Source organism: Pristiophorus japonicus, chromosome 3 (genome assembly GCF_044704955.1).
Source record: "Pristiophorus japonicus isolate sPriJap1 chromosome 3, sPriJap1.hap1, whole genome shotgun sequence".
Taxonomy (NCBI): domain Eukaryota; kingdom Metazoa; phylum Chordata; class Chondrichthyes; family Pristiophoridae; genus Pristiophorus; species Pristiophorus japonicus.
Genome location: NC_091979.1, coordinates 273034825 through 273060868, shown reverse-complemented (window position 1 = coordinate 273060868; position 26044 = coordinate 273034825). Strand labels below are relative to the sequence as shown.

The 26044-nt window shown below is 45.4% G+C and overlaps 1 protein-coding gene across 1 annotated transcript in view; it reads left to right on the top strand.

The window, feature by feature from the left end:
* cpxm2 (carboxypeptidase X (M14 family), member 2) overlaps positions 1 to 26044 on the top strand; it is a 222156-nt gene that overhangs the window by 122522 nt on the left and 73590 nt on the right. Inside the window, exons 7-8 of the mRNA XM_070875011.1 lie at positions 7064 to 7152; positions 25830 to 25953. Of these exons, the coding sequence (XP_070731112.1) occupies positions 7064 to 7152; positions 25830 to 25953 (213 nt within the window). The remainder of the gene's footprint in view (positions 1 to 7063; positions 7153 to 25829; positions 25954 to 26044) is intronic.

Below are 26044 nucleotides of genomic sequence, written 5' to 3'. Positions count from 1 at the left end.
TATGAAGATAGGTTGAGTAGGTTGGGTCTATACTCTTTGTAGTTCAGAAGAATGAAAATTGATCTTATCGAAACATATAAGATAATGAGGGGGCTCGACAAGGTGGATGCAGAGAGGATATTTCCACTCATAGGGGAAACTAAAACTAGGGGCATAGCATCAGAATAAGGGGCCGCCCATTTAAAACTGAGATGAGGAGGAATTTCTTCTCTCAGAGGGTTGTAAATCTATGAAATTCTCTGCCCTAGAGAGCTGTGAAGGCTGGGTCATTGAATACATTTAAGGCGGAGATAGACAGATTTTTGAGCGATAAGGGAATAAAGGGTCACGGGGAGCGGGCAGAGAAGTAGAGCTGAGTCCATGATCAGATCAGCCATGATCTTATTGAATGGCGGAGCGGGCTTGAGGGGCTAAATAGCCTACTCCTGCTCATTTTTCTTATATTGTTAAATTAGTTCAGTGTGTGAGCAACAGACCAAAATAATTGGTCTGCTGAGTGAGCTCTCTTGATGTATCTTGCAGAGGAGATCAGTACAGTCTGGGAAATGATGCTGTGGTATTCAGTAGTGGGGTCATGGTACTGAGCGCGATAGGAGGAGTCATCAGAGAGCTGGGGCTAAACTTTCCACTTTGCTGTCTATCGCCCCAAAAATGGGTGAACTTCCAGCAATGTTCAATGTCCCAGCCTTATCAATCACTGGCTCATTGCCCATTTTTTGAATGGCGATTTTCCACTCGACGATAGGCCAGCGATGTCAAATGGGCGATGCAAAAGGTCAGCGATGTGACGCTCGCCCAAGGAATGGCCAGCGATGTGGAAGGCAAAAGCTTCCCTAGCAACAGGCTTCTGCGCATGCATTTTTTTTTCCCGGTTGACAGCATTTTGCGCGTTTCGGGAGGTCAAGGGTTATCCACACATGCGCAGTAAGGTCGATTGTGGTGGAAGAGAGAGAGAGAGAGCAAAAGGAGGAGAAGAGTGGATTAAGATTACAAGGGGATTAAGAGAGAATTAAGATTAAGAGAGAATAAAGAGAGGATTAGGAGAGCAAAAGGTGATAAAAACATTAGAAAGAGTGTAGTCGAATACGTGAGTTCAACCGCTAAAAGTTATCAAAATGTCAGCAGCATCATCATCGGATGTGGAGGAGGCTCGCAAAAGGGCCAAGCCCTTCTCAGATGAGGCAAACGAGGTCCTCGTTCAGGAGGTGTATGCAAGGTGGGGCAAGTTAACCCAGGGTGGCAGTGGGAAACCCCCACCCTGGACATAAAGGAAGATATGGGCCGAGATTTCGGACATTGTCTCGGCGGCGTCTAATGAGGCGAGGGGATCTGACCAATGCCGCAAGCGTTGGAATAGCCTGATCGCATCAGCAAGAGTAAGTACAGATTTTACATTTTGTATATTATTGTATATTATTGCATGGAGATTTTATTAGAGAGAGATATATTTGTGTCAATCATCACCTCATATCCCCGATGTGTGTTATAACCCTTGATCCCCATATGATGCATTGTTATGTAACGTCTCCTGATCTCATTTATTGTAGTATTGATGCTCCTCTGCAACGTGTACCCCGCTGCTATAATAAACTCAATAAGCTCAATTGTGTTTTGCAGGGCCCACAATACCCACAGCACAAATGTGCAGATCATGAGCGGTTCCATTACAGGTGGTCCTCACCACGGGTGGGAGGAGGAGGAGGAAGATACCACAGAGCCTGAGGAGGAAGAGGAGGAGGAGGAAGTGGTTTTGGAGGAAGATGCCCCTCACATCATGTGGCGGAATCACCTGTGGGACCTGTGGCCATTACGTCGGCACCTTCGACGGAAGAAGCAGCGGGACCAAGCGGCATGCAACTGTCAATGCCAAGGCGAGCATTAGTGCCCTCGCAGACCCCGCGGAGGTTGGGTCAGCGAGTCGAGCACACACCTACCCTGGCCGATCGCATGGATGGCTTGGCTCAACTGTGCGAGGAGACTGTCGCCATAAGTCGCGACCATCTCCAGGCGTTTCTGGAATTCACGGAGACCTTCTCCCACTTCACGGAGACCTTCTCCCGGGTGTCACAACAGACGCTCGAGCAGATGATTCAGCAGACCATCGCCACCAATGCCTTGCGATATGCATTGTTGGCAGGACACGGTGCTGCACCTGAACGTGACGTGATGCCACAGACCGCAAACACCAGCACACAAGTGGGTCAGGAGGAAGCAATTCCTTCTGACCCGGAAGGCGATCCCCATGCTTCACCTTCGCCTCTGACACCCCCACAACAGGCGAAGGCACCAGCAGTTCTCCCACCACGGCAGGTAGTCTTGCTGTTGGCAGTTGTATGCCCGCAACATCTCGGTGCCACCCAGGGACTAAATTGGGCGAGTGGGGCTAGAGTATGGAGAGGGAAATGTGGCCGCAGGTGATGTGTGAATATTGTTTCTAGTTCTCTCTGTTAATGGTTTACTGTTTACTGTTGGGGTGTTGTTTGGGGAGGTTGGGTGGGAGGGTGAGTGGGTGGGTGGGTTGTTTGGGTTGTTTGGGTTGCTCCTGTTGTGGTTGAAATTTAACTTTTTGAGTAAAAATGTTTAATTTCATTTTACAATTTACAATTGTTGTGCATTTTCTTATAATAACATGATAACATATTAATGTAAACAATGGCCGGCCAGACCGGGCAATGAGGTAATGTAGCTCAATGCTAACGCAAACGCAACCGATGCTTTGTGATAAACGTAACTGTAACTCTGACTGTCCACAATGAAAGTTCATGCAAAGCGTTCATTTATGAGCTGCTCACGCAACAGTTTTGCAGCCGGGTAACTCCCACGGGGTTTTTCCACTCTTGCAGGTGGGTGTGGAGGCATGGGTTCATCGCCAGGTTTAATGTCCTCCCCGAGGTGTTCATCAGTCTCCTCCTGCTTCTCCTCCTCCTCCTCCTCCTGCTGCTCCTCGTCACCTACCTCTTCTGTCTCCAATCCTTCTTGAGGTGGACCAGCAGCCCCATCTGGCAAATGTTGTCCTCTCCTTATAACCAGGTTATGTAACATGCAGCACACCACAATAAACTGGTCAGGATGGTACTGTAGGCTGCCTCCTGAGTGGTCCAGGCATCTGAAGCGCTGCTTTAGGACTCCAATTGTTTTTTCGATGATGTTGCGTGTAGCAATGTGGCTTTCATTGTAACGCTTCTCGGCCTCAGTAACGGGGTTACGCAGGGGGGTCATGAGTCAGCTGGCAAGGCCATATCCTTTATCCCCCAGCATCCAACCGTAAACTAGTGGCTGATTGGCAAACAGGTCAGAGACAGCACTCTCACGCAGGATGTGTGCATCATGGATGCTGCCTGGAAAATTGGCATTAACTGCCATGATAATCTGGTTGTGGTCGACAACGAGCTGCACATTTAGCGAGTGAAATCCCTTTTGGTTATGAAACACCTCCGCATTCTGTAAAGGTGATTTCAGGGTGATGTGCGTGCAGTCTCTTGCTCCCTGCACCTTGGGGAAGTTTGCTATTCTCAAGAACCCCAAAGCCCTCCCGGTTTATGCCTCCCTGGTCATGGGGAAGTTTATAAAATCTATCCTGCGAGCGTAAAGGGCTCGAGTCACCTGTCGAATGGAACAGTGTGTGGCGTGCTGAGAGATACAACAGATGTCGCCAGCTGAAGCCTGAAAGGAGCCCGATGTGTAGAATGATAGCGCCGCTGTAACCTTTACCTCAATGGGCAATGCGGTCCTGATGGTGCTGGCAGGCTGCAGATCCCCCTTGATGAGCTGACAAATCTTATCGATGACCTCCTTTCGGAAGCACAACTTCCGAAGGCACACGTTATCAGACAAGTTCAGGTAAGATTGCCTTTCCTTGGAAGTTCTTTGGCTGTAAGCTCTCCTCATACGTCCACATGTTACTCTGCAACGTCTATGATTAACCCCTTCACTTAACCCTTCACTTAACTCAAGCTCAGTTCTACACTGACAAGTAATGGCAGAGAGGATGCAGCCCGCATTCTTTCACTGTTTATAGAAATGCCTTTTCTTCTACTAAACTGACCTTTTTATGAAAATAAATCATAATAAATAATATAAGTTTAAATTTGACTGGATATATCTGTCAAATACCCTTATAACACAAATTATTCGAGCACTCTTGTTTTTGCAGCCTCCCTCCATTCCTCCGATATTCAAAACGGCGTCAAAATGGCGTCCGTAGTGCCGAGTTCTGTGAGTAAAGCCTGGGAAAAGCAACTATTTCCTGGCACTGTTGTCGGTGAGTGATCAGCTTGGCGATGTGCCGGCGATCAGTTCGGCGCTCAGCTCGGCGCTCAGCTCGGTGATCAGCTCGGTGATCAGCTCGGTGATCAGCTCGGCGATCAGCTCGGCGATCAGCTCGGCGCTCAGCTCGGCGATCAGCTCGGCGCTCAGCTCGGCGCTCAGCTCGGTGATCAGCTCGGCGATCAGCTCGGCGCTCAGCTCGGTGATCAGCTCGGCGATCAGCTCGGCGCTCAGCTCGGCGATCAGCTCGGTGATCAGCTCGGCGATCAGCTCGGCGCTCAGCTCGGCGATCAGCTCGGCGCTCAGCTCGGCGATCAGCTCGGCGCTCAGCTCGGCGATCAGCTCGGTGATCAGCTCGGCGCTCAGCTCGGCGATCAGCTCGGCGATCAGCTCGGCGATCAGCTCGGCGCTCAGCTCGGCGATCAGCTCGGCGATCAGCTCGGCGCTCAGCTCGGCGCTCAGCTCGGCGATCAGCTCGGCGATCAGCTCGGTGATCAGCTCGGCGATCAGCTCGGTGATCAGCTCGGCGATCAGCTCGGCGCTCAGCTCGGCGATCAGCTCGGCGCTCAGCTCGGCGATCAGCTCGGCGATGTGAGCCGAAAGTCAGGGGGATAATTTTTCGGCGATGCTCCAGCCTGAATTTCCACTTTTTTGTCAAAATGGGCGATGAAAGGCTGTTTTGTGCGATCTATGGGTGATGCAAAGTGGAAAGTCAAGCCTCAGCTGGATAGAAGTCCTTCTGATCTGCAGCAACAATACCTCTTTTATCAGCATGTTTATGAGGATTACAGTTGGAGCTGAGAGAACAAAGAGCAGTAGGTTCAGCGAGGGATAGATTGCACTGACTTCTCTTGTGCCTTCCCCTTGACTATTTACACATTCTTTTGTCCTTTCTAGATATTTGCATTCACTCACTGTTAATATGTTATATCACCTGTTTTCTATTTAGCAGTTTTAAGGCCATTTAACACATTTACACCCCCTTTCTGTCTTTTGGATGAGACGTTAAACCGAGGCTCCGTGTGCTCTCTCAGGTGGATGTAAAAGATCCCGTGGCACTATTTCAAAGAAGAGCAGAGGAGTTATCCCCGGTATCCTGGCCAATATTTATCCTGCAATCAACATAACAATAAAATAATTTATCTGGTCATCACCACATTGCTGTTTGTGGGGGTTTGCTGTGTGCAAGTTGGCTGCTGCGGTTCCCACATTACAACAGTGACTATACTCCAAGGGGCTGAAATTGTCCCTTCCGATAAGGTCTCTGGCCGCCTGAAATCGGCGGCCACAGGGCGGACCGGAATGGCCGCCGACTCTCCATGGAGGGGCCGCCATTTTGGAAATTGCCCTCCTTTACTTTTGGAGCAATGTGCGAAGCTGCTCCGCCCGTTTTCCCGCCACGGCCTGCACGCACCGACCCCTTACCGACTGGCGGGGACCCCCTCGTGAAATTGCCCCTCGGGAAATTGCCCATTTCCTGGTATTGCCCCGCAGGAGCAGCCCCGCCGCCAATCAGTGCCCCCAACAGCTTTTATTGTCAGTACCCTGTCTGTGGCATGGCGGCCCGGCCGCCCTTAAAGGGGAGGACACACTGGCGCGGCAGCCATGTTATTATTTTGTCGGCCGACTGCCAGATCGGTCCGACAATTATGCCTGCGGGTTCAGCCCGGGCCACCAGCAGGCAACCTGGCATCACCCCTTGGGTGCCAGGCCACTGGTCTGGCCGAAACCCCACCTGGTAGCCCAGTATTTGCCACTAAAGTAGCTGCAAAGTTCGCAGCGGCTCTCCCCTTTAACTGAAGGGGAGAGACATTGCGGTGCGCCAGCGCGATGACATCATCAGCGTGGCGCTGATAACTGACAGCCTCGCCCTCACTTCTGCCCCGCTACTGACAGTCACTTCCCCCCGCCCCTACTACTGCCCCATGGTGAGGCCGCTTCCGCTCCATTGGAAAAACACTCCGAACTGTTGAATTCCGACGGTGAGGCCACCCCAATGTATGGCAGAACACATCAAAGACGGTAGGTGCACCTTGTTTCTGGCGGTGGGCAATCTCGTCCCCCAAAAGTATTTCATTGGCTATAAAACGCTTTGAGACGTCTGGTGGTCGTGAACGGTGTTATATAAATGCAAGTCTTTCTTTTCTTTTTCTCTGATTAGTGCACCTGTTGATTCTCCCTCCTTTTTTTCTCAATTTTGCCAACCTTGCGAGAATGACTATTTGGGGCAGAAATTCTTATAAGGGTCCACAGGCCCCAACCAGTAGGCTTAAGGCCGGCCTGAAATTGGGCCTAATAATTTGCAGGAGCTGCTGGTGCTTCTCATGCCTCCACGGGTAGCTCATTTTACTTAAAAGAATATTGGGCCCCATGTCTCACTGGCAATGGCCCTAAGGTAAGATCTGGGAGGGAGGTTTGGAGCTGGCAATCTGTTGGGGTGGTGGGGGTAGGGTGCGGTGATCATGAGGACTGTGGAGTTAGGGGAACACCCTTGTTCCTCCTCGCACCACAGTAAGAATCTTTAAAAACATTTTTGGAAGCAACTTGCCTTTAGTACCTTACCAGCAGCAGAATCTGAGCAAGGCAGGCCCAACTACTGCCCTCCTCATTGTAGCTCAATTTGTATGAGGGGACTTAACACAGGCATTAGGCCCAGACCCTAAAAATGGCCTAATCCAATTGCCTGGAACTGGGCCTCATTCTGCCATTTTACGCCTGTAAGTCCTATTATTCCTATTAAGTATATTTATGAGCTTAACCAATTAGAACCTAAATTCTGTGTTTCATTTACTTTCAGATCCTAACAATTACTATCACAGGCGAAATGAAGTCACCACAACAGATGATCTTGATTTCAAACACCACAGTTACAAGGAAATGAGGCAGGTAGGAGCATGACCCTTATAGATTCACAGAAACAGAAAAAGAAAATTAAGTGCTCCAGAGCTTTCATTTAACTGAATGAAAAGTTTGTAATATTTTTCAGACGCAGCTTATTTGTTAAGGATGTGACCTGAAAAAAGATGACATGTAAAATGTTTTTAACTGATCTTGAAAGAATTTATCCAGTCAGCGTTTGTAACTATTACCTACCATACAAGATTATTTGTACCCGATATGTACTTTTTGGAATTTTTTTAAAGATTTTGAAATACGTAACATGCTATAGTCACTTTCGAACTTTCAATATTCATTGAAGAAACCAGTAAAGTAGTTGTATTTTGAACAACGCAAGTGTTCTTAGTATAATATTTTGAATCAATATTTGGAAAACTATAATCTTTCTAAATGTGTGACGCACACATTTTGTGCTGAATTGTAAACTTTAACCGCAGTTAACTGCTGTACAATTATAGGGCTTTTTTCTTTACTTCGTGCCCCTGGCCGGGAACCTCACCCCATCGGCAGCACTTGCTAATGGTTCACTTCCACGACCGGTAGGCACCGGCGGGAATGGAGTGCTTCATTACTCCACCTCCCCCCGCGGAAACAACATTTTAATTTGATTCGTTACGGTTCCAATAAATTACATTAATTTACAGTTTTTTGTTGTGTCCCCTTTTAATGGGGCACTGATTTCCTTTTTATTGGTGATGACACCAGCCAATCAAAGTAACCAACCAATAAGAAGTTGCCAATGGTTCAGGTGCGCTGTGCACAATTTTGTGAGTTATTTTGGTTGGAAAATCATACCAAGAACATATCCAAATTTCTGATATGCAGTACTTGCAGGCAGAGCTCGTCGCTGGGAGTATGATGTCAGAAATTTACTTCTGGATAAATAATGGGAATGAACAGCACCCAGATGCTCATGTCAGAAGAGTAGTATTACAACTGTCTCAATCCTTCTTGTATTTTCTTATTTTTTCTCCTATTCATACAGTTTTTTTCAGTGAGGAGGGATAGTTCAGATTCTAAATATCTCTCAATGAAGGATACTTCTGTAATATGAGATGGTAAACCTGTTCTAAATTTCCCTTCCTAGAAGTATCAGTGAAATGTATTCTCAAGTGATAGCTGAACTGGTGAATGTAAGCAAAGAGTCTGGTGCTCTAGGTTGGTAACGACTGAGCTATAAGTTTCCATTAATCTCCTACATTTTAGTTACTTTTCCCGTCCCCTTTTAGGGCATGCTTCCCCGCAAGCTACTTTCCCAATTAAGAGGTAGTAAATGGTTTGCTTCAAGAACTGGAATGGTCCCATAGGAGATGAATTTGAATGGTTCAGGATGAATTTTTTATCTGTTCAACATTAGAAGAAATGTGAGCCAGACCCCCTTGGCTCAGTTGGTAAATGTAATGTGTGACTGAGTCATCGAGATCAGAGTGTTCAGGGTTGATTCCCAACCTGTGCTCAGTTGGCTAAACTGAACTGGGACAGCAATTGGAACATTAGCAATTGGCCTCAGCAACATCAGGCTACAAAGGAGAAATCTAAGCCAGGCCACCTGCTCCTGATCACTACCCAGAGAACCCTGCTGGAAAATGTACATGTGTGGATTTGAGATGAGGTCATGATCAGGCTTGGTTATGATGCACTATGGTCAAATAGCGTATCAATACCTGCTCTCGAAATGCATACCTAGATGAAGAATGAGCAGTTTGCTGAAGTACAAAGGATGCCTGGCATCTGTGGAATCATACCACAGCAGAAGTGAACACTTCAGGATAGAAAGAGGAGAACATTTGGCAAAAAATAAAATCATGGAAAGAGTCTTGGGGGCTTTTTGTCTCATCAAGCCGACTCCTTCTACAGACCATGTACATGTATCCCATTCACTTAACCTCCTAAAGGAAAGTCTTGAATAACTGCTCCCTGATCTCCAAAGTTTATTGAGCAAATCTCCAAAATAGACATCTCACAACTCAACCTTTCATCCATGGTCAGCTACTTGTCACAGACAATAATTCATCAGTTCGCAAACTGTTATGCACAATGGGACATTTGGTCATCTCAGTCTACATCTGTTCCTATAACCTTCAATTCCCGTTCACAGCTGGTTATTTGCTGAGCCCCTTTTTGAGGAGGAGTTAATTGTTCAGTCTTATCTGTTTTTGCTAAAACTCTTCCACATATCTATTAACCAATGGGAAAAAAATGTCTTCTAATCTCTAGTCTAGCCTTCACCTCGTACTAATGACTCAACAATGGATAAAAGCAGAGCGGGAAATTGTGAATGGCGAGTCAAAGCTTTTTCTCACACCGCTGTGTGGGTTTTGGGAGAGCAGCATCAGAACCAGCTTCTCTTCACTGTTCATGCCCTGTTTATATTTCTAGCTGGTATTTTCTACATCAGATGCCATTCAGAAGCGAAGAAGGCAAATCTGTCGGGAATTCACAAAACCCACAAAAAAGAATGTCTCCACTGGCATTGGTATAAAGTCAGACAGCTGATATTGTTATCTGCAGTAGACAGAGAGACAATCATATGTTTGGCATCAGTTGCCATTTTATAATGTAAAATGCCTTTACTCCCTGTATTATTACATCAACATACTGAATCACTGGGTGCTGTCTTGTTAATAGTTTTATTATTTTATGCAGCTTAATGGGTTAGTTAAGATCTTTACTGGAAATTCAATAATACCGGAAAAATTTCTGTTAATTTACCATGTATAAATTACATTATACACTGCATAAACCACAGCAAGACAAATATAGATAAGCTAAGTTTGACTTGAGTAAATTCCATAGACATTAACATGATCTAATAGTCTAGCTATTCTAAATTTGCCTGGTCTATAAAACATAATTACCATCCACTGGAGTTCTATATCGTTGCATAAAGTGTGCCATTTGTAGCTTTTGCTTGTTGGAATGAAAGTTTATTATGCCCCAATGAAAGGTAAAAGAAAAAAGTTTTGTTTATGTATTGAAATTGCATAAATAGTTCAAAGTAATAGGTGAATGAAAACAGCCTGCGAATGTCACTCGTTGTGGAACTGATGACCACTATAATCTTTATGGGGGTTATGTTTAATTCTGAACCCACTAGGCTACTTTATTTGTGTTATAATGATGCATGCACTATGAATACACAATTCATATAAGAGCATCTGTATTTTAAAAAAGCTATAACTTCTTTCAAGATTAGTAATAAAAATAGAGGAAATAATATTAAAAATAATGTTCTGTATCCTTATAATACAATATATTACTATACAATCCAATTCAACAATTCATTTACTTTTAATACTGTACATTAATACATGAATCAATTCATTATTACTTCTGCTGTATATTAATAATAGAAATCAATTCACCAATATATGCAAACACCTTATGACACACCACTGCATTCTGAGCAGTTTCTCTTTCTCCTGCAGATTATGGGCTCAATTTTCCCCAGTTATCTGCGCCGTTTTTTTGGCATAAATTAAAATATCCAAGTTTCCCCAAAGTTTCTGCGCTAACGTAAGTCAGTTACGATTTTTAAAGTTTTTTTGTCTGCGCCAGTTTTTCACATTTAAGCAAGTATGGCCAACTTACATTTTTCCGAGGATGGTGTATGTGACCACTCCCAATAAACCTTCTGGGTATTTAAGAAAAACCGGCGCACATTAAAAAACCGGCACATTGTTTTTAGGTGAAGTTTTGAAGGGAGTCAAGACGGCAAAGACTATGCATCATAAAGCTTAATTTTTTCAAAGTCAAAAGGGAGAAAATAGAAGTTTAATGCATTTCTTTAATTTTTGATTTTGTTGAAAGTACCACGCCACACCGAACATCTCCTCATCGGGCTCGAGGATCGGAGCGTCGGCCGGCAGAATTGCTCCCTCACCCGGAAACAGGGGCTTGGCTTCAAAAGAAGCTCGGGGGGAGGGGGGGGCGCGGGTGGGTGGGGTGGAAGTCGAACTGAAGGGATGAGAACCCTTAGGCTATACAGCAGCTTCAAAAGAAGCACAGGAAGGGGGCGGGGGTGGGAGCGGGGAGGTGGATGCCGAGCCCCTGTGTCCGGGTGAGGGAACGATTCTGCCGGCCGACCCTCGAGGAGACATTCGGTTGGTGGTGTGCTGGTACTTCGAAAAAAATCTAAAATTAAAGAATTGCATTAGACTTTGTTTCTTTATTGAATGTCTAGCTTCCCATTCTAAGCACGTCTGTTGCACATGCTCAGACCAGTGTGTGGTCCATACTAGTACGTCGACCTTGGGGAGAGAGAGAGAGGAAAGAGCTGGTGTGAGTGCTTTCTTTTCTCCTGCTGTTTTGAGCTTCTTGCAAAGCTACAATTAAATTATGGGGGCAATATTGACAATGCCATACCTCGTGCAAGGCTTTTGCATGATGGTGCGGAGGAGATGATTGATTAGACATCATCACCTGAGGAACCTCAGAGCACATAAGATGATGGGCAGGAGGCCTTACCCACATTGGATATATCGAGACAGGCATTCATACCTGCACCTGAGTGATGCAGACTGATTGAGAAGGCTGTGTTTCCACAAAGAAGTTGTAACTGAGATCTGAGTGTTAATAAAAGCAGACCTGCACCATAGAAGCTTCAGGAGGACTGCTTTCTCAGTTGAAGTAAATGTTACAGTTGTACTTTCATTTTATGCATCTGCATCATTCCAGGCATCAACTGTGGATGTGTGCACCATTTCTCAACATGCAACACAAATCTGCATTCGGCAAGTGACTGCTGCATTATATGCCCAGAGGAATGACTACATAAAGTTCCCCATGACCACCCAGGCAATGCATGACAAGGCTGTGGGCTTTTCTAGGATTGCTGGCTTCCCAAAGATACAGGACTGCATTGATTGTCCCCACATTGCCTTGCGAGCACCTTTGGAGGATTCCGAGATGTACAGGAACAGAAAAGGCTTCCACTCCGTTAATGTGCAGCTTGTCTGTGACAACATGCATTGCATCATGTCAATTGATGCGAGATACCCTGGGAGCACCCATGATGTGTTCAGCCTACGCATTATATCTGCCATGTTTCAGCAGCAGCCAGAAAGGTAGAGCTGGCTGCTGGGAGACAAAAGGTACAGCTTCGCTACCTGGCTCATGACGCTCCTACGCGTAACCCGGCGGAAGCTGACCGGGAATACAACATGCCGCACATTGCGACACGCAGCATAATAGAAAGGACCATTGGCATCTTGAAGCAGCGTTTCCGATGCCTGGACCATTCTGGAGGCTACTTTAAATACTCCCCTGAGATTGTCGGTCAGTTCACTGTTGTGTGCTACATGCTGCACAACTTAGCCATCATGAGACAGCAGCAGCTGATAGTAGAAGACCCACCTGAGGTGAGAGTGGCTGATGATGAGGAGGAAGACGCAGATGAACCGAAGAATGGCTAGCCCGCGCAGTACTTGACTTATAGCAAAGCCAGAATGTGGAATTTGCAGGACTTACCTTCTCCCTTGAGTGTGGGCCCAGCTTATGCAATGGTGGTTGCTTTTCTCCAGCATTAACCCTGTCTTCCAAGGGTGTCAGTGGGTGCAGATTTTCCGGGCCTCCTTCTGTTCCAGTTCTTTCCCTTTTGTTGTGTGCCACTTCCCTCTGCAAAGATGAAAATGTAACTTTTTAGAGAGGGTGTCTTTCTGCTGGGTGGGACATACATTTACATTTGCAATTCCAATGAATAAATGAAAATATTACTTACACTAACTACTTGACCAAGGTCCTGCCATTTCTTTTTGCACTGGCCTCCAGACCTCGGGATGGTCACCATTGCACAGTAATCTTCTGCAAGTTGGTTCCAGCGTTTCTTCATTTGTTTTGTTGAAACTTTTATGTGACCTCTGCTGGTGTCCAGCTCGTGCCATTTGGCCTCAATTACAGTAACTAGTGCTTTCACTTCCTCTTGTGATAAATTCTTGATCCTTGAGCCGCGTTGCATATTGCAGCTCTGATTTTTTTCCACTGAGAATTAAAGTACTCACTCAGTTCTTACACAAAACTGGCTCTTAAAAATGGCCGGATGCAGACCAGGGAGCTGTACTGGACATGCGCGCCCATAGCAGTCACATAAAAAACATTTTTTTTTTTGCGCATGCACAGAAGAGGGGGCATCCTTGTTTCGATGCAGACATTAGGCTCCACCCCCCCCCCCCCCCCCCCCCCCAAATCTAAAGGACAGGCTGCGCAGCACCAATTTTAAAAATTAGAATGGGAAACTTTCAAGTTAATTTTTTGGAGTGGTCGGGACAAAAAAAAACGGGTGTAACTCTTGAAATATGCCAAAAAACAACATTGGGGAAAATTGAGCCCTCTATGTCATTGTCTGCTCTATTTCAACTAATGGTGAATGGTGATTAAATTACACATTATTCACTTTAGGTTAACATCCATTACCACATTCTATTTAATTATCTTGCTTCTTATGCTCAACTGAATCTTGGATCATTTCTGCACTTACTAGTGATTAAATACTGTTTGATCTAAATATTTTATTTCAAGCTTCTTGTTTTGCCCTAACCTTTCCAACACATTAACAGTATGTCCGATTAATTTCAGTGCAATATGTGAACTTTGCGCAAGTCCATGCGTCAATTCCCAGTGTAATTCAATGCAGCACACCCCAAATTGAAAAGATCTCTGGGTTAATCAAAGTGATGCATTGCTTTTTTTTTTAAAGTGCAGACACGTGTAGGAAACTGGCAACCAAAGCAGTGTTTAATGTGCCATCTTACATAACTTATTAGGAGAATAAGACAGCTGAAATTAAACATTTTTGGCTCATTGTTAACGAAATGCAAAGATGAAGTCTATTTTTCCTCCTTTTCCTCATCTAAAGTTAATCGTCTAGAAATTAGATCACGCTTGAAAGTGGGTCACAGGGTCATGACACACACTGCCCATGCCAGTTAGGTTAAATGCAGCATGCAATATTTGTGCTGCCTGCTAATGTTCATCATCCAACCAGTACTACCCACGCTATTTATTGGCTGCACACCTATTCAGTGGGGTAGGGTGTGGGGGAAGGGGGGGCGGGAGGGGGGATGGTGATATCAGACATCCATAGCACTACTTAAAGGTAGCCAGCACCTCTTAAAGGGGAGGTGCATGCTAGCTGCAGAAACCCAGAACCACTTGCTGAACAAATGGCTGAAGTAGGGAGTGAACGGGCACCAAGGATCTCTGATGCTGCACTGGAGGCCTTCATGCAGGCAGTGAAGATGAAGAGGAACATCCACTTTCCCCCGGGGACAGGAAGCCCTTCAGGCATGTTCTGCGTAGACAGTGGGAAGAAATCGGGTGACCACTCTCCAAGGTCACCTGGGCAAGCACAAGAGAGGCAAACAGTTGAATCTACCCCACCCGACAGATCCATCGCATCATGGACCTGTGGGTGCATTTTTAGCCAAGCCCAGGAGCAGACCCACCAGAAGGTCTTCTGATGTGCTCATGCCCCTGCATACCAACTGACTGAAGATAAAGAAATATAGGAGTCAAATGTAACTATAAGTTGAGGATCAGCCCCTTAGAGATAGGCTAATTGAGCAGAGCCCAGGGATTAAACTGGGAGCCTTCTTGTTCTGTATGGTTCAGCCAAGCACACCACCCACCCATCCCTTCAACCACCACCTGCTCCACCTGTGACAGAGTTTGTAGATCCCGCACTGGACTCATTAGTCACCTCAGAACTCATATTAGTGTGGAAGCAAGTCATCCTCAACTCCGGGGGACTGCCTAAGAGAAGACGGTTCAGTGCCATACACAAAGCATTAAACTACTGAGCTATCAGGAACCTGCAAGTTTTGCTTTGTTGAATTTAGAACATTGTAACATTTGGTGATGAGGACAGATTTGCATTCGCTTTTGATATTCAAATAATTTGAGCATGGTTCAACAGAATACTTATAACTTAGCTCAAACAGTTATAAACCTTACAATGCAGTGACATATGGTGAAATCACAGCATTGGATACCGTGAAACCATGATTTGCCACGCTCCTGTCAGATATGTTCTCACGTATCCATGAAACCTTTTGCAGAAGATCAGCAGACTTAGGGAACAGCTTTAATTGTTGGCTAGTTAACGTGGATTCTTACACAATTCAGGGACAATTGTTTGAACTGTGTTAAAGCTCTCTGCACAAACTGCCAGTAACAGTATGTAGATCAGTACTCGTAACATAGGTGAAACTGCTTTCAGTTTAAGAGCTGCTAATGATCAGAGCCACTGTTTTACACTGATGGAATTAATCCCATATCATTGCATGATTTCCTGGGATTATTACTAGTGTTTTGCGGATCACCTTCTGCAATTCCATCCATTTATAATTAGGTCAATTGATTTATACTGACTAAATAGCCCATAAAAGTCGAGGACCTTGGGGCTGTAAAAAGAAGCAGCATCTGGGTAGGTGGGGGCAGAATTTGGGGCTGGACTCAGTTACACTGAGCTTGTGTCCTTTTTACTGCTTGTCAGATGTTGCAGCGTGTGAGGTTAAAATAATTGTGCTGCTGCCTGAGCTCCACCCACCTGAGTCCTAATGTTACCAACAGGTACAATCACCAGCTGATAGTGTGTTAAACATGTACCTCGCTCACTGTCCCTTTAAACATTTAGCATGTATAAAGTACAGGTGAAAGGAATGCATGTTTATTGTAACTGTTAAGATTTGAACATGCTTCTGATACTTTTTCTTGTGCCCGATGCAAAGTCCCACTTCCACAGGCAAGGCCCTGTTCCCTAGGAACTAAAACGTAACCTTATGTGCAAAATAATATGGAAAAATGGGATGCAGGATGAACAATTAACTCTTTTGCCAATTAGGTGCAGAATGGAAATAGTACAGCTTATCACTGGATACATCTGGTTTACCTTATGGAGAAATAACATACTCATGATATAAATTATTGACAAGATATGAAAGCCATACTGGTGTGAAAATGTTAACTCTGGCACCAGTCACTTTGTACACAGTGGGCTGGATTTTCATCATTTAGCCCTACCACTGGTTTTCCGGTGGTATTTAAAAATCGCGGTTTTTTTTACCATCGAAATACCATTTTCACTCAAGGCTGCTATTTTCATCAAATAATGACCGGTGGTAGGGCTAAATGTATTTTGTTCTTATTTTTGATTGTACAACACTCAAAGTAAAATGGGTGGTATTTTTGCGGGTGGTAAAAATGGTGGTATTGATGAAGTTACCTCTGGTGGTAATTTTCGGTGGTATTTCGGTGTTAGAGTCTTGGCCGCAGATGAAAGAAGTGCAGGGTGGGGGCTGATGGTTTATTGCTGTTTTTGTTCTTGCTGTTGATGTTGTAGTTCTTGTAGTTGTTCTGGTTGTGTTATTATTGTTATATTGTTGTTGCAAAAAATGTTAAATCGTTGAAGTTAAAAAATTATTTATTTATTGACTTTTACATTTTTCAAAATTTACAACATTTTATAACATTTTGTTAAACCTAACCATTCTTGTACTGTGTCTAACTTTTAGAAAATGAAGGGTAAAACTCAACAGGATAGAGTGGGCGGTAAAAGTGAAACGTAATTCTCACTGTTCAAGCAAGGCGTTGATTTATGAGCTACTGATGTCCTCAGATATCCTCAAAATGTTCTCAAAATGTCCTCAAATGTCCTCCAATTTTCTTAAGTATCCTTAAAATGTCCTCCAATTTTCTCAAATAATCCACTGAAGGCCTCAAATAACCGTAAAATCTAACTCTGAACTAACATAAAGATGTCTTGTGTCAAACTCAGCCTTCTCTCATGTGGAATGGACTGCAGCTCCATTTCTTAAAATGGTGTCCGTTGCACTGGATTCAATCAGATAAGTTCAGATAAGACTGCACTTTTCTCGGTGGTAATTTAGGCCAGTGGTAAAAATGGTGGTATTGATGAATTTACCTCTGGTGGTAATTTTTGGTGGTATTTCAGTGTTGCACATCTAATGACGTCATAAAAATGACTGGAAAATAGGTTGATGGTTTTTTGAGGCGTTAATGTCGGGCGGTGGTTAAATTTAGCGCCGGAAAATGGTTTGCGTCAGCAGCTCAAAAATTCAGCAGCTGCACCCTGACAGTGGAGTGGAGCGCTGAAGGAGGCGTTGCACACTATATTAGGCCGCTAGGCCGGGTGAGCAACTGAATATTTGGAGCTAAAAAGCCGGATTCGTAGCGCTCTATGAGAGGCCTCCCTGCAATAACAAAAATCAGAACGAAAAACATTCCCTATATTACCCCAAATAAAGTTAAATCGCAAAAAAAACCACACTTACCTCACGCAGTCATCCCTTCCCTCACCGCCACCGGGACAGCTCCGCACGCCAGCTTTCTCCGGCGGGGTCACGATGGGGCGCTACGGTTTCAGCGTGAAACAAATTTTTAAAGCGGCTCGATACTGGGGGCGTTGTACACTGGCTGGATGCTCCCGAGCGGTACTCCTTTGCGCCGCTGGTACCGGTGCATTGAAATTGCTGAGTGGCACGAATGCCGGCGCTCACGGCTGCTAACCCTTTAGCACCCCTGTTCCAACCCTCGCGAGGGATGGTATCCTGGCGAATTTCTAGCCTTTAAATTTATTTTTCAAAAAAATTTATTTTTGTTTTAAATGTTCAATTATATTGTATTTTAATTCATTTTAATTATGTAACTTTTAAATTTATTTGTTATGTTAAATGTGTTTTTTATGTGATCCCCATGCTTATGGGGATTCTTTGATTGGTTGGGCCAGCCCACGTGATCCCAGGGGAGCTTGCGAACAGCTTGCGCCCCTGGGATACGTGGGCCTCTACGCAGGCCTACGCGTAGAGATCCAGGAACTCAAGTCCCTGTGGATCCCCAGGCAGAAGGTAAGTTCCTAGATTTTTTTGCTGGTCGGTGGCATCCGCCCGCGGGAAGCCTCCATCTGCAAAATCAAGCCCAATGTTTAAGTCAAGTGCACAGCATTTATTCCTCTATTGTGCAGTTCGTGAATAATGGCAGTTAAAATTAGCACACTCCTGTCTCTTGGTGCCTGTGTTTTATTTTAGACGAGTGACATCTAACCCACCATTCCATCTAAGTGATTGCAGAGGAGTAAGCACGATATCTGGCTGCAGGATTTCAGTGACAAGCTGCTGAACTTCTGTTGGCCCTATACCTTGCTCCGAATTGCAGTTTGCAGCTGATTAAGAGGATACATGCTATTTCCTTTTCATTGGCCAGCCCACAGTGTGGGAGATATAACCCACAGTTTAGCTTACTGGTTGAAAACAGCAAAATTGTTACACCCCCAAAAATGTTAGAAACTCAATCAATCCCCAGTGTACAAACAGCAAGTTCTAGGTTTGTATGTGACGCATTCAAGTACATTATGTAAGCAGGCAGATGGCACTTTCAGAAGAAATTAAAAGCAATAGCTCTGGGATACTAGTAATGAATTCAATAGCAGTGCCCCACAGTATAATCTCAGGGCCAATATTGATTCTCGTACATTTAACCACTGCAAGCGTGGAAAAGAAATCTATGCTGAAATCTTGCCTTTGGTAATAATAAACTGTGACATTTGAACTTGGTTCAGACCCAGTTAACTCAAAGTAAAATGGGGAATAAATTGGGCTGCTTTGCACCTCCCGTTAGCGCCTGTGGAGAGTGCTAACGCAGCTTTAAGGGGATAGCGACCGAGCACGATGAATTCACCGATGCCCGCGAACTACCCTGGCGGTTTTCCGCAGGCGCCAACACTTATCACCTCAGTCCCTAGCGCCCCACTGATCGTGACACCATCAAGTGCGCAGCACCCCGTTACCGCCCCGGATCAGAAATTCACTCTCGCCCCCCTGCCTGTGCACCTTCCGTCAACAGCGGCAGGAAAAGGAGGCAGTATGCAGTCAATTTGTAGTTTATTTGTAGTTGGCAAAGAATGCTGCCTTGTCAGGTTGAGACAGGCAAGCAGCCATTTTCAGTGATTTAAGCGACTTTCAGTTTCAGGAGACATCTGCCTCATACAAATTATTCATTATCATTCAGGTGAGCTTTAAAAGTGCTACATTTCCATACGTTAATGGGGGCTGTACTGGCACTGGACCTTGCCCTCCACATCAGCGTCGAAGGCAGCGGAGACAGAGAGAAAGATTGCAACACTTGTCCTAAATCAATTTCACTGAGGAACAGTGTCTTAGAAGGCTCTGTTTCACCAAGGACGTGGGGTTACAGAGCTCTGCCACCTCCTGCAACCAGACATACAGCCTCAGACCTGGGTTACCACGACTCTCTCAGTGGCAGTGAAGGTCACCGTCACCCTCAATATCTACGCCAGTGGATCTTTCCAGCCTGCAACATGAAACATAGCTAACACCTCGCAGTTTGCCGTCCATTGATGCAATCCGTGAGGTCACAGATGCTCTCTACAGGAGAGAAGCAGGATGAGTGTGCGTGTGGCATTGACTGCACCCACGTCACTTTGCAGGTGCCTCATAACCATCCTGAAATATTCCGTAACTGCAAGGGCTACCCCAACACTCCTGCGACCACACAAGGAGAATCCTCACCGTCAATGCTCATTATCCTAGCAGCAGCCACGATGCCTTTATCCTGCGCCAGACTGGTGCACCAGCTCTGTTCCAGCCACCACATGAAACTTGTGGCTGGCTGCTGGGAGACAAGGGCTATCTGCTCTCCACCTGGCTCATGACTCCCCTCCGCAACCCCAACACTCCTGCCCAGCACTCATATAATGAGAGCCATGCTGCCACCAGGATCATCATTGAGCAGACCATTGGAGTGCTCAAGCAACGGTTCCGCTGCCTTGACCACTCGAGTGGAGCCCTCCAGTACTCGGCTGAGCGGGTGTCCCTATTCGTCATTGTCTGCTGCATGCTGCACAACCTGGCGATCATGAGGGCACAGCCATTGCCACAAGGCATAGCCATACTGTCATGTATTTCACCATCTTGCAATGACAATAGTTATGTAACTGTAACTCATGCACACTGTACCTGTATCCTTGAAATGCACACACACTCCTCACCTGGGTTTCCAGGTTTAAAAGGGGAGGTCCACCCAGGGTCAGCACTCCTTGGTCCTGGGAATAAAGTGAAGGTCACAGAGTGACCGTGTCTGATATATACATGCCTCGTGTGAGTTTGTAATAAGGTGCAGAGACACTACACATACCACCTCAGGAGGAGGAAGAGGGAGAGGAGGAGGAGGAGGAGGAGGAACAGGAGCATGAACAGCAGTGAGGGAGGAGGCAGCCACTCAATTGGCCTTGTGGAGGGGCAGTCCGTGAGCGTCTCATCAGACTTCGGTTCCAATGAATTCAAGGCCACATTCCGGTTGCTCAGCACGTCCCCGTCATTCCATCAGTTTCTCATTCTATATCACAGCGCAAAGCTGAAATGAGACACAGCACCAAATCTGCAACATTCCATTAATAAATTTATCCAAATTCAGTAACCACACATATACAACAACGATATTAACTAATCACCCTTGTGCAAACCCTTACTTCCCCTCTTAACACTGACTTGACCTATTCTACTGCTCCTACATAGTGGCTGCAGCAGGGCTGGTGGAAGGCTGCCGTGTGTCAGGGCCAGAGACTACAGATGGCCTTGCAGGACACCCTCAAACAGCTCTGGGCCTGGAAGACCCAGCTGTAAACTGCACCACCTCAGGCTGGCCGGCGGCAGTATGGGCTGGCTGGATGACCCGGCAGCAACAAGTGCAATGGCGGAGTGGGAGTGGTGGGATCAGGAATGCTGTCATTGTGAGAGAGGACAGCAGGTTCCTGTTCCACTGACCCAGTGTCACTCCCCCAGGGCAGCACCTCAGCATCCCGACCAATCTGCTGGAGCACAGATTGGTGGCCTGCTGCGACACCGTGAGATCCCCGGTGGACTGTGGTGGACCCAGCGGTGAGGGCAGCAGTCGGAGCTCGTGTGACATCCAGTTGAGACTGCATGAGAACAGTCTGAGACTCAGTGCCATTAACCATTGACTGCATGACAGCACTACGATGTTGCGTGGCTTCTATCTGTGATTCAATGGATGCTGCCACATCACCCAATATCCACGTCATGAGGTCTGGGTCCCCAGGGTCTCTGGGAGTCCACCATCCTCTACAAAGTGGGTTCCATGGTGTGCGCAGAGCTCTGTGCAATCTTGGACGCAGACTCCTCCACCATTGCCAAGAGGTTCTTGGGCACACTTGTTGACGTTGCACCTTTCATCTACGAGTGCATGGCCATCACCCTTCATGTGACCGTCTACCTGTCATGCATTCAACTGTCATTGTAACCCAAGTACAAGCTGACCTAAGTTGTACACCGTGAGAACACTGACCACTAGGTGGCGAACTTGTTGGAGACACTCCCAACCTGGACTTTCAGGTATAAAAGGGGAAGCTCCACCCACCTTCATCACTTCAGTGTTGGCACATAAAGGTTACTGATCACAGAGTGACCTTCTCTGTGACCTTCTCTCTAGTATGGGCCTCGTGTGCTTTTGTACTGTATAGTAAGGACATATTACTACCCATCGAGGTGATCTGAGTCCTGTGCAGCAGAACTCGCATGCGAACCCCCCTCAGGGGAGCTGGCTCCCGAGTTACCCTTCCCCCCCCCCCCACTACCGGCTTGCTGCAGCCCGCTCATCCCTAGTGCATCACCCAGTGCAGATCCCTTTACTAAACTTGCCTCTCAAGATCGTATAGTGCCAGTATCTGAGGTGGTGCCTGCGGGTGAGAGATGCAGTGATGTGGTGCTTTACTCCTCCTCTTCTCCCGCCTCACTCACACTGGGAGGCTCAGGGACAGGCTGGTCATCTGGTTACTGATTATCTGAAAGCATAAAGGCATAAGACTCAGGTTGGTGAGGGCAGGGGAGCAGGAAGGGAGCAGGGAATGCAGACAATATCGGGAGCTGGAAAGTGGGAAAGGCGTCTGGTGTGAGGGAGAAGTGAGATGAGAGAAGGCGAGGGGATGAAGATACCATTGTTGCCCCCAAGGGGGTCGACGTTACCGACGGCCACGGCGCCCACCACCTGCTGCCCAATGAGTCGCAGCACTTACTCCTCCAGGTCTGTAAGAACAGGCGTCACCCCCGCCTGTTCTTTGCTGCTCCCTCCTATTGTGGGCCATCTTGGCCTGCAAGAGAAGCGAATGTGTGTGAGAGAGTGCAGCTATGTGTTTGGGAGATGTGCGTGCTGCAGTTGAATAGCTGTAATTGTAGGCAAGGCGTAAGATGTGGATGTGAGTTTTAGTAGGTGCAAATGCTTGGTGGGTGAGTGGTGATTTGTGCACTGTGTGCAGACTGAGGTTCAGATCCGGCTATGTAGGACCTGTTGAAACATCTACTCACCCTGACCACCCAAGTGAGGTCATTGAATTTCTTACCACACTGTATCAGGCTCCTCATGACTACACTGCTGGCCGAGACCTCCTGGGCCACTTCCCTCCACCTTGCCCTGAAGCCCTGGGGAAATGGCCTCCTTCCAGTGGCCGGGAACAGCACTGCCCTCCTTTGTTCCACTCTCGCGACCAATACCTGGTCGTTGAAATGGTGAGTTCTCTCCCTGGGACTGGGATCAGCCATGAGAATTACTGAATTCAGTTGTTTGCAGGTCACCTTCACAGCCAGCAATGCTGATAATGAGGATCTGCACAATGATGGAACCCCTCTTCCACCCCCCTTTAAGAGCTGGAAGGTGCCAGTGTGAATGATCATTCCCGATTGCATTGCACCTGAAATTCATTATCACTCTGCTAGTAGAGCCCCTGTAGCACCCTACTGAGGTCATTAGCACTTTCTTGGAGCACTAACATGCAACTTAGTGGAAGCTCAGAATCATTAGCACCTGGCACTACTTTTTCAACATTTCAAAAATTAGTGCCCCATGAATTTCTAGCCCAAAGTATCCTATTCATCTGTTCTTAGTATTTGTTAGTTAAGATTGAGAAAAAATTGTTCAGTGGAATGGATTCTGTTGTGGGCAGATGTGAAGTGGATTTGAATCTTCTGAACTCAGTGGCCCTGAAATTCTGGTCGGAGGCTTCTTTCAGACAAACGCCTCCGACTGGAGAATTTTAACGAAATTACCTGCTGGTCCCGGAGGAGCGTGGGATTCCGTTGGTGAGGCCTTCTCTTCCTGCGCTGCGAAGTGCGCTCCCGTCCTCCAGGTTCCTACATAGAAGGTGCAGTTACATGTGACTGCTCAGCCAATCAGGTACAGTATTCCACAGCATTCTCATTAATAGCAATGAGAACTCCGTATCTACAACACTAAACACCACAATAATAAATAAAAAACACACCTCACATAATTAAAATTAATTGAAATTCAAGTTAACAAATATCTTAGAAAAAAAATTTCAGATTTTTAAAAAAGTTTTTAAAATTATGGTTTAAAATAAACTTACCATAGTGGGTAGGGTTTTTAACAATAAAATGTGTTTTTTAAATTTAATTTAATTATGTTTTTGTATGTTTTAAAACTCTTCTGCCTGTAAAAGTAAGCTATGCACTTGCTTTTATCAGGCACAAAAGTTTTGAGGACATTTGCTGGGCAAGATATGGGTAAATACCGAATCTTGCCCTGGCAAATGTCCTCGCTCCCAAGACACGGAGGATCTGTCAAGCTGGAGCTTGTGCGCTGAAAACCGGCTTTTGCGATGCCTTCCCGGGTCCGTATACACTCCATACAGACCTAGGGAGGCCGGGATTTCCAGGCCACTAATTACCTGGGAAAGCGTTCACAAGCATAGGAAGTATGTGAATGATTTTCAAATTGGATACAATTATATTTGCCTGACAAATTTAATTTATTTCTCAATGGTGCAATAACTTAAGAACAATTTTCTTTCAGCAAACAAGTTTTACTCAGTGATTTCTTCAAAATGAAAAAGGAAAAAAAGACAATTTTTAAACATTCTCTGTTGCTGCGATAGCTCATCTCAATGTACCTATCCTTAAAATGACAATGTTGATGGACCTGGTAAAACAAACGAATTAATTATCTCATTAGGAATATATTTTAAGTCACACTTACTAACTGAGTCAATATCTGGTCACAACAGAGTTATGTAACTAAGGATATGACAACAAAGACTGGCTAAGAAATCTGCACAATTAGCAAAGACAGTAATTTGTTATGAACATTCAAACTGCAGCATCAGCAACAGCAAGTTCAACCCTTAAATTTTGACTGGGAGTGTGTGTGCATATATTGCAGGCGCACGTTGAGAATCATTGGCATGGTTCATCAGGAATAAAACTCTAATTAGTGTAACAGAAATAACAACAATATATTCAAGTAAAAACTTCAAACCAAGTGTGATCATTCCAAACAGTTATAGAATCATAGAATAGTACAGTACAGAAGGAAGCCATTCAGCCCATCAAGTCTGCGCTGGCTCATTGGAAGACCAATCCAGTTAGTCCCACTCCCCCGCTTTCCCCCCATATCCCTGCAATTTTCATTCCTTCATGTATTTATCCAAATCCCTTCTGAAGGCTACTATTGAATCTGTATTCACCACCCTATCAGGCAGTGGATTTCAAATCCTAACCACTCGCTAATGTAAATAGTTTTTCCTCATGTTGCCTCTGATTCTTTTGTGAATCACATTAAATCTGTGCCCTCTCATCATCGACCCTTCAGCCATTGGAACAGTTTCTCATTATTTACTCTATCCAAAACCTTTATGATTTTGAACACCTCTATCAAATATCCTCTCAGCCTTCTCTGCTCTAAGGAGAACAACCCCAGCTTCTCCAGTATATCCACTTAACTGAAGTCCCTCATCTCTGGGACCATTTTAGTAAATCTCTTCTGTATCCCCACCAAAGCCTTCATGTCCTTCCTAAAGTGTGGTGCCCAGAATTTGACACAGTACTACAGCTGAGGCAGAACTAGTGCCTTATATAGTTGAGCATAAATTCCTGATTTTTTTTCTCTATGGGCTAAAAATTGGAGTAGGCCCAAAAACGGCCGTAGGGATCGCGATGCATGATCGGCCCACGCCCATTGAAGCGAGAGGGATGCCATTTTTTTTAAACTGCCATAACTACTGCCGTAATGGTACCGAATTTTGCGGCCTATACCTCTATTGATAAAGCCCAGGATCTCATATGATTTATTAACTGCTTTGTCCTGCCACCATCAAAGATTTGTGTACAAAATGACTAGTGCCAGGGTTAAGATTTTCACACCAGTATGGTTTCGATATCTTGTCAATAATTTAAATCATTAGATTGCAGAGCTTCTTTCAGGAGATTGCAGCTCAACATATGACACAAATGTGCATCATTAACTTCTAAAATGATGCCCTGATGCAGATGATGCAGAGACAAAAAATTCTGCAATAAGGGACAAAACAATTTATTCAGTTAATTAGGCATGAAAGTCTGCCTTTAGTGCAACCCTAGTTGACTGATGATTTATTAATGGCTAATCATTGCTCAGTACTCACTTGTGTAAACTTCTGAATTTTTTAATACGATGCTAGTCCTTGGATGTGTCGGTAGTTTCAGAATGCACACAGTTTAAATGATCTATATGAGAGAGTCTGATAGAATGATGCTCTAATGTCACTCAAGGGAGCTACTAACTCATTGTGATGCTTTCAGCCCCAACCACTGAATTCTCACCGAATTGTCCATTTTGTTGAACAGTTGATGAAGATAGTAAATGAACAGTGTCCAAACATCACGAGGATTTATAACATTGGCAAAAGCTATCAGGGAATGAAACTGTACGCCATCGAGATCTCCGATAATCCAGGAGAGCATGAAATTGGTAAGATTTATATCCTAAAGATGGCAGATTATCCTTAATGCCTCTCTTTGCTGTGTAAGAATCCCATTCCTTTCCAAAGATTAATGCTTTC